The 10,000-nt window shown below is 41.5% G+C and overlaps 1 protein-coding gene across 1 annotated transcript in view; it reads left to right on the top strand.

Moving 5' to 3' along the window:
* Positions 1 to 10,000, top strand: part of kcnq1.1 (potassium voltage-gated channel, KQT-like subfamily, member 1.1) — a 100,265-nt gene that overhangs the window by 27,319 nt on the left and 62,946 nt on the right. The window contains exons 3-7 of the mRNA XM_063189220.1: positions 4,486 to 4,612; positions 5,835 to 5,913; positions 7,357 to 7,453; positions 8,631 to 8,771; positions 9,561 to 9,671. Coding sequence (XP_063045290.1) covers positions 4,486 to 4,612; positions 5,835 to 5,913; positions 7,357 to 7,453; positions 8,631 to 8,771; positions 9,561 to 9,671 — 555 coding nt within the window. The remainder of the gene's footprint in view (positions 1 to 4,485; positions 4,613 to 5,834; positions 5,914 to 7,356; positions 7,454 to 8,630; positions 8,772 to 9,560; positions 9,672 to 10,000) is intronic.

Below are 10,000 nucleotides of genomic sequence, written 5' to 3'. Positions count from 1 at the left end.
TACTAGTTTTCCAATGGGAAATTGCATTACAACTAAGTTGGCTAAGTTGCTAGGGTAACTGAGTTAGCAACGATGTTGCGAAACGCACCCCTGTAATAACAACAACAACAACAACAATAATAATAATATATCAACATAAGAATATAATGATAATTAATATATAATAATAATAATAATAATGTATCTGTTGTTATATACAAAGCGGATTCCAAAAAAGTTGGGACACTTTGTATTTTGTGAATAAAATCAAAATGCTGGCATTTTCAAAACGTTCAATATGTTAATAAGGTAGAGCATTATGTACAGACAACATATCAGTTGTTCAAGTCAAGTAGAAATATTGTTTTGAGGTAATTATGTCATCATTTAAAATTTCACCCTTGCAACAAATCCCAAAAAAGTTGGGACAGGGTCAATAAAAAGCTTTTTATATTGGATAAGACTAAACACAACACAAGGGATGAGACTGGACAGTTAAATACTCTGACTGATAGCATCATTTTATTCAAAAAATAGGTATTTTGATGTGTGAGACATGATTTCAGCAGCTCAACTGATAGGTACGTTCTTCACCTTGTTTACATTCTTGTTATGCTTAATATGTGGCATATCCTGTCTGCAAGAAAACTATTTTGTGACCTGTTTACTCTTATGATGGAACCACACTGTTGGAACATAGTAGAGATTGAAATTTGCCACCATTATGGGGCAATATCTAAAGGAGGTGCTCCAAAACATAATGCCTTGGTAGCTATGTATGCTGTTTAAAGTCTGTATATATTATTCAGCATTTATTTTAATGCTCTACATGAGTAAGAAGACCATAAACAAGGCACCTCTGCACCCCCTTACCATCATTATGCTGTATTTCAGACTGACCACTAAAACAAGCTGAAGTATTAATTTTCTACATAACCTGGAGGGTGCATGACTCCATGATTTTAAAAAAGGATGCAATATTTTCCATTCTGCAATCAGAGGACAGTTTCACATGTCTCTTAGGTCCATCTAGAATGAGCGTTGTCACATGCATCATGTGCATTTATCAAGTGTTGTGTTTATGGTCATTTTTTCGAGAGCTGTCATTGTTGAAGCGTCATAGTTTGCTTGTTGTCGACAAATATGTCATGATCTCATAACTCATGCAATGATTACACAGAGCTCTATATTGCGGAAATTGGCCTTATATGCCTGCAATTTTGATAATTCAATCTTTCTGTGTAATAGATAAGTAATTAGTCCCTCAAAATCTTCGCTATTGACTGCCACAGCCTCTCTGTGATGGTATTTTTTATTTGTGCATTCATGCTGGCAGTCAATATAGTTCCTTTTAAAATATTCTTACCTGTGTTATCTTTAGAATTATCCCACTATTACAACATGTTTTGGCCATGTCCCAACTTTTTTGAGATTTGTTGCATGGGTCAAATTTTAAATGATGACATAATTACCTCAAAACAATAATTCTGCTTGACTTTAACAACTGATATGTTGTCTGCACATAATGCTCTACCATATTAACATATTGAATGTTTTGAAATTGCCAGCATTTCGATTGTATTCACAAAATACAAAGTGTCCCAACTTTTTTGGAATCCGCTTTGTAGTATAGTATAGCTTTTTGTATTCAAAGACACTTTGTGCCCAGTATGCCCAGTAGCAGCAGTGGGCCATGCTGTTGCCATCGCTGTGACAGTGAGCTAGTGTAGCGTGCTATGCCCCATCTTACATCTGTCTGCGGCTTTGTGCCACCTCGTACCCCTCGTCTACCCACCACACACACACACACACACACACACACACACACACACACACACACACACACACACACACACACACACACACACACACACACACACACACACACACACACACACACACACACACACATACACACAAACACACACACACCAGGCCAGGTCCTGTGGCTTCTGTTGGCCATTCCGGTGTGGCCAGATATTGGACAAGCTAACCTTTGCTACTTCTCTGCCCCTCAGCAGTCGAGTCCCCCACACCAAACTCACACACACACACACACACCCTGCCCCCACCTTTCCCATACAAACTTGCGCAAGGGGGAACCCAGTCACCCCAAAACCTAAAAACCCCAACCTCACCCCACCTTAACCCACCCGGCCCAGCACGACAGTGAGCAGAGGGTGGCTTCCCCCCCCCAGCCAAACTCATAAGTCATGCTTGTCTAAGGGCACTTCAGTGAAGAGAGGGGGGGTAGTCAGTGGAGGCCCCGTCCCGGGCAGTAGACAGACACCAAGCAAGCGAGCCCTCCATTGTTCTGCTCCAGAGGGCAGTTAACACGGAGACGCTGCACTCTGTGGCCCCGGAACACGCCGGTTCCCGGTTCCCAATCTTCTTCTTCTAGAACATCCCCCGGCCCCCACCCGTTCCTTGAAAGCATCATGGCTAACCAGTTACTAACGTACTAGGTTTCCAATGGGAAATTGCATTGCAACCAAATTGGCTAGTGACTAACTTAGTCAGCAACGATGTGGAGAAACGCACCCCTGTAACAACATCAATAATAATAATAATAATAATAATATATAATAATAATAATTATAATTGTTTGTTATTATTGTAATTGTTATTATTATTATCATTATTATTATTTTACTTATTAGAATACACTCACCCACAAAATATGATCGTGGCCTCCTTCCATCCAAATACCAAATGCCAAGCATTTATTGGTCCCATAGAACAGATTAAGACATAGTCATTTTTGGAGACATAAGGTTATAACAGGATCTGCGCAAAGGGATTAATATTATTAATATTATAAAGGGGTTAATATTAATAATATTATAAAGGGGTTAATATTATGAAATTCTAATGTGAAAATCACAGGAAAGGTATCTGCACACAAGTGAGTGCCGTTACTAAAAGTTAATGGATTTTTTTTGTTTGTTTGTTTAATTTTAGGGGCTTTTATGCCTTTATTTTATAGGACAGTCTGAGATGGTGACAGGAAGCGAGTGGGACAGAGAGGCAGGGTGGGAGCGGGAAATGACCTCGGCCGGACTCGAACCGGGGTCCCCGTGGGCATGCAAGCCCAAATGTGGCGGGCTTAGCGCGCTGTGCCACAGCGACCCCTAAGTTAATGGATTTAAAAAAAAAATATGAAAGCATATATTGACGGTATTATGCTCTTTTGTCCTTGATCACCCACCTACAATGCTTCTGCAATCCTCCCCAACCCCTTGGGGTCCGGGTCCCCAGTTTGAGAACCGCTGCCTTAAACGCAGCAGAGGAGTTGGCCCCTGTTGGTCCCTTCCCCTCCCCACTGGCCCCTGGTGTGGTTTCACATAACCTCCTGTCAACACACATCTTCACAACTTCATCACTGGCGCCCTAATTAGATCATTGGCAATTACGACCAGGGAGGCGATTAGTTCTGCTCTGCTTCTTTGTTTTGTTGTTGCCGTTGCCGTTTGTTTTTTTGCGTGTGCGTGGTTGTTTTTGCCTCGTTTTGCGGCCCGCCGCCCACCTGCATTTTGAGTTGCCGTTTGTCAGGGCAAGACAGTGCTTGGTTTTGTGAGCCTTTGTAATAAGCTAACTGTTGCTGATTTTATCAGTCATTTGTGTTCACGTAAGATCCCTTGTTTAGATTACATATCGCCCTTCTCTCCAAATTTTCATTAAATATGCTGTCAATCAAAATAATCTGTTTCTTTCTCCTGCTGCTTCGGTCAGGTATCCCTAATTAAAATTCTAGCTGTCATGTGTATCATTGATACCATCACCATGGGAAACACCATAGCATTTCATTATGTTTTTATCCTTTCATTATTTGTTCCAATATGCTTCTCTGATTAAAAAAAACTATGCCAGACTTTCATAACCCTCTTCGCACGGAGCACCTGTTATAGCATGACTGTCACAAAAATGATAATGACCATGCCTTAACCTGTTACTTAAGTCTTGCTGTATTGGCATAGCAATTTTGTTGTAATGTAGTTAGGTCTTTTTCTGTAGAGTGAATAGGCCTGTTGTGTTGACAGACCCATCTGCATGGTTTTGTAAATAGTACTTTCAGGTTGACATGCCCACTTAGTAGGCACCTCTACATTAATGACTCTGGTAGCTCTAAATAAATGTGTTTTGGATGACTTGAACAGAACATCACCTCAGCTCTCTAGACGATCTTGCTTTTAATTAGACTAGAGAACTTGAAGATGGAAACCATTTTAAGCCATTGTAGATTTTATAGTTTTAAAAATAGATTGTCCATCTATATGTCCTCTGCAGGAAATAGTGTTGGTGAATTCAAAAGTGCCTTTTTGAATTTCACAAACTATTTGTAACCATTTTGGAAAAACTATGAATGTGGAAAAAAACACCAAGTGTTTCATTGTTGCATAAATGTTTAATATATTATTGATCATGTATTGGAAGATTCTCTCTGTATGTGTGTGTGTGTGTGCGTGTGCGTGTGCGTGTGTGTGTGTGTGTGTGTGTGCTCTGCAGGAGATTGTGCTGGTGGTGTTCTTCGGTGTGGAGTACGTGGTGAGGCTCTGGTCAGCCGGATGCAGGAGCAAATACGTGGGCATCTCAGGAAGACTGCGCTTCGCCAGGAAGCCCATCTCCATCATCGGTGATGATCAGCCATTACTACAAATCAAAATATATATATGTTTAAAAGCATGGGAGCAGAGACCCACGCGTTACCCTGAAGAAGGCTGAAACGTGTGGGTCTCTCCCATGCTTTTAAACTTATTAGCCATGTTTCAATAAAGGGTTTTTAATATTTTTCCACAAGAAGAGTGCCTTGGACTCCCTTTTTTGACAAGATATTGTTTTTTTCCCCAACACCAAAGAGCACCTTCAAGATTTTTTTGAACAATTCCCTGAGCACTTCGGATCTTCTCTTCACTTGAAACGTATATATATTTGCATGGGCTGTTTGTGCCTTTATTGATGACAGGACAGTGGAGATTGACAGGAAATCAGTGGGACAGAGAGATGGGGTAGGGTTGGGACAGGTTGGGAAATGACCCAGGCCGGACTCGAACCTGGGTCCCCATGGGCATGCAAGCCCAAATGTGGGGGGCTTAGCGCACTGCACTATAGCGCCCCCCCCCCCTTACTGCAAACTTAATATTCAATTTTGGACAAGGGTTATTGAAACTTCGTTTGGAAAGCCTGCAGACTTCTATATTTAACTTTATAGATAATTTATCATTAAGATTTGTATGGCTCATCTTTTGCTTTGGAACTGACTCATATAAGTCTTAACTAGAAATGCACAGAGAGTGCAGACCTCTGCCAAGGAAGCTGTTTGATAGAATATTTGATTTGAAGTTGCACCCTATTTTTTCCAAGTCTTTCTGCCTTGTTTTTGTGGGGTTAGAAACTGGAATGTCAAAATTCCCCCTATCCCGCAATGCTGAAGAATATTTACAAGATTGTGATCCGTATCACCACTTAAATGTAATCACTTGTTCCTTTTGTCATTACCAACAACTCCACAAAGTTTAATTAAAATCCATTCATAACTTATGTTATCCTGCTGACAAACAAACAGACAGACAAACAGACAGACAAACCAAAGCGACCGAAAACATAACCTCCTTGGCAGAGGTAACTATTTGTTGGGCTAGACCATAATATGATCTAAAAACGATCTATATGAAGCCAATTGGAGCCAATTTGGATTGGATTGGAGCCAATTTTTGGTCCCCTAGGTAGGGGAAATTCTTTCTCTGCATTTATCCCATTTGGACTAGTGAATCACAATGAAGTACACACACTAGATCTGTCATGTATTGTAATGAAGTAACATGTTTAAATGTATTGTATTTTTGTGCTGCTCACAGATCTAATAGTGGTGGTGGCCTCTATTATTGTGCTGTCTGTGGGCTCCAATGGCCAGGTATTTGCCACCTCTGCAGTCCGGTAAGTACACAAACCTCCCACTGTGCCATATTCTCACTGTACCTCACGCTGTGTTGGATTCTCTGTACAAAGTGTTCACTCATACACTATTTAGAGTGACCACTATATCCTGATGAAGAAACAGTGTAACTCACGTAGTGAGCATGAGACTGAGTAGACATTTCGGATAAGGCATGATCGCAACAATGCAATTCATGTGCCCATGTGTTGCCCATACAGGAGAGCACTGTGGCTTCCATACAGACAATATGCACTATATACAATACTGTACTATGTAAGCAGCCAATTCCTCATATGGTACCAGTACAGCAGGCATACACATACATTCTGCAACGTATAGACATTGCATTGGATGTGCATGAGTGCTTTCTTTTAAAGGGACACTGTGGGAGATTTTTAGTTGTTTATTTCCAGAATTCATGCTGCCCATTCACTAATTGTACATTTTTCATGAATACTTGCCACCAGCATCAAATTATAAGTATTCACTATGACTGGAAAAATTGCACTTTTCATACATGAAAAGGGGGATCTTCTCCATGGTCCGCCATTTTGAATTTCCAAAAATAGCCATTTTTAGCTGCAAAAATGACTGTACTTGGACCAGACTAGAAAGTATTTGTTTATTACTTCGTAAACTTGCATGTAAAGATCAAATTTGGCAATAGGCAGCCCAGTTTCAATGAGCAGCATAGTTGCAGTACCTTTTTTGACCATTTCCTGCACAGTGTCCCGTTAAGGCCCGTCCGTACTATGAAAGTGGCCTGTTTCTTATAATACTTAATAAAACTTGTATTGGCATGTAAAGGTGATGATACACAGGGCAACTTTTTGAGCAACATGCCCGGCCAATGACTTTGTGAGGTGATGTTTAGACAGTTCATCACAAAACATTTCTATCAAGCGAACTTGGACTAGCGGTAGTAGACAACGTTTTTAACCATTCCATCAGAAAATGAATAGCCAATCTTGATGTTGCCAGGCAACATTGCTCAAAAAGTTGCCCTGCATATCATTACTGTAATGCCGTGTACAGACCAGGAGCGAACGGAGCGAACGAAGCGACAGAAGTCATTATTTCTCTATGGAGGGCACGCGACCTGCGCTACCAAAGCGAATTTGCCAGGAGCGAAGCTTCTTGCGCGGCCAGAGCGAATTTTGACGATTAAACTAAATCTACTCGCAGGCGAATTCCCTCTGACGCTGTTCGGCGAAAACCAATCGGAACGTTCATACTGTATCTCCGAATGTCCCAGGCTGTCAAGCCAGAGCTGTTATGTGATTAGCTGAATCAAACATGTCAATGCTGCGTCTGGAGCGAATACAGTGAATTCAAGGCGAAACTTCTTCTGCTACCCACGCTATCAGGCGTAGTTCGCTCTTGGTCTGGACACGGCACAAGTGTAGTATATGATGTCTCTTTCATGTGGGTGTGTGCTCCAGAGGTATTCGCTTCCTGCAGATCCTGAGGATGCTGCACGTGGACAGGCAGGGGGGCACCTGGCGCCTCCTGGGCTCCGTGGTCTTCATACACAGACAGGTTGGAAACCACAACAACATGTTGTTTTTATTTGATGTGATGACTCTTTACGAGTTTTTATGATGGACTGTTTATTGTTTCTTATTTCTTATTTATTGTTAGCTCTTATTTATTATGTGTTTGTCTATGTGTCTGATATGTGCTGTGTGGATGACCAGGTGGCATTCAGTATCCCCTTTGAGGATTAATAAAGTCTCTCATCATCATCATCATCATCATCATCATCATCATCAACAAAACATACTCATCACACATATTCAACATAACATTCTGTAGTCTTGACTTCAGTTTGTCTTTCTGGGAAAAAAAAGATACATTCAATTTATATTCAATTGTTGTTTAATTCTCCATAGAAGAACGCATCGTACTGAACTCATGTGACTCAGGCACCTTTACGATTTAACTTTAGAGATGATGTTTAGTACATTTCAAGCCAAGACCTTGCAATGACCTTGTACTACTCTCATTCGCCCCAGAAGAAACAGGTCAGAATTAATAAAATAGATCTTGTTCTTTCTTTCTTCCTAGACTTCTAAGAAGTAAAAAATAATCATCCTGAAGAGGGCCATTAAAGGCCCAAGTTTAGTGTCCTTATGTGTTGTCTTGTGAAAATAGAAAATAAAGTCTGCACACCAGGCTCCCGTTTCTTTTCATTTAATGTGACGTCACATTAAAGGGGTATGCCACTATTTTGGGGCTTAATACAGTTAAAATCGTTGGCTGGGGTTTATAAAGGTGGTAAAGTGTCTTATTTTTCATGTTAAGCGTTGTCTTGCTTTAAGACAAGTTAAAAGAGGGAATATGTCGCTAAGCTAGTGAAAGTCAATGTATCCGTGTAGCATTGTAGCATGCTACATGGATGCATTGACTTTCACTAGCTTAGCGACATATTCCCTCTTTTAACTTGTCTTAAAGCAAGACAACGCTTAACATGAAAAATAAGACACTTTTCCACCTTTATAAACCCCAGCCAATGTTTTTAACTGTATTAAGCCCCAAAATAGTGGCATACCCCTTTAAATGAAAAGAAACGGGAGCCTGGTTTGCGGACTTTATTTTCTATTTTCATGTGACTTTTGCTGGTCCTGCACCCAGAATATTTTTGAGACGGATGTGCAGGATGTGTTTTTATTTTCTTCACTGAACTTTATGTCTTCTCTTGTCTTGTCATGTGCAGGAGCTGATTACTACGCTCTACATTGGTTTCCTGGGCCTGATCTTCTCCTCGTATTTCGTGTACCTGGCCGAGAAGGACGCCGTCGACAGCAGCGGCTCCACAGAGTTTGGCAGCTATGCAGATGCCCTGTGGTGGGGCGTGGTAAGCCCAGAAAACAAACAAACAAACAAACAAGAGATGCACCGGATCCTGATTTTTAGGATCCTGCCAGATACCGGATCCACTGCTTAAGATTCTTCCGGATCCGGAACCGGATACCGGATCCTATGAAAGGGTTGAAACACATAGCCTACTCACACACGTGGGCCGTTTTTATTACGTTGGCACAAACTATTTTCTAGACTCATTGGCTTACTGCCACACTGCCTGCAACGGCCGCTTCCAAAGGGCTTTCACTCCATGCAGCGATTGGGGTTGTGAAAGACTGACTGAAAAGCCTCGGCTACCGGATCCTGGATCCTGGAACCGGATCCGGATCCTGTGAAAAACCCTATTATCCTGCCGGATCCGGAACCGGATCTTAGATCCAGTGCATCTCTAAAACAAGCAAACAAACAAACAAACAAGCAAGCAAAACAACAACTAAATACTTTTATCAGATTACTATTCAGAGTCAGCTATGCAGTGGCCCTCTCGTGGGGCATGATAAAGACCCTATTTCAAAATCTTTAGTGCGTCTCTCAAAAGCAAGTTTTTTTGTGTTAATGAACGTATCAGTGCCATCGCAATGGTTAGTCATTGTGTCATAGTGTATGGACAAGTTAGTCAGATTGATTTGTCCTGTTGTCAATTGACTAGTACACTTCCGAGATTTGATGATAAAATGTGGCAAATTGGTGTGTGATGCCTCTTCTTTTCTAGACCCCTCATCATATCGTACCTTACCTGTCATTCATGCTACAATAGCCTGTAATGTTTCTTTAATCGAAGGTGACTGTCACCACGATCGGCTACGGGGACAAGGTGCCTCAGACGTGGATCGGGAAGACCATCGCATCCTGTTTCTCTGTCTTCGCCATCTCGTTCTTCGCCCTTCCTGCGGTAAGCGGAAGCCTGCTTATTATGAGTGTGTGTTTTCTTTAGAGATGCACCGGATCCTGATTTTTAGGATCCTGCCGGATACCGGATCCACTGCTTAAGATCCTGCCGGATCCGGAACCGGATACCGGATCCTATAAAAGGGTTGAAACATATAGTCTACTCGCACACATGGGCCCTTATTATTACGTTGGCTCAAACTATTTTTTAGACTCATTGGCTTACTGCCACAGTACCTGCAATGGCTGCTTCCAATGGGCTTTCACTCCATGCAGTGATTGGGGTTGTGAAAGACGGACTGAAAAGCCAAAGCTAGAGATGCACCATATCCT

The sequence above is a fragment of the Engraulis encrasicolus genome, chromosome 22 (assembly GCF_034702125.1).
Source record: "Engraulis encrasicolus isolate BLACKSEA-1 chromosome 22, IST_EnEncr_1.0, whole genome shotgun sequence".
NCBI lineage: Eukaryota > Metazoa > Chordata > Actinopteri > Clupeiformes > Engraulidae > Engraulis > Engraulis encrasicolus.
This window is presented reverse-complemented; position numbering and strand designations above follow the sequence as displayed.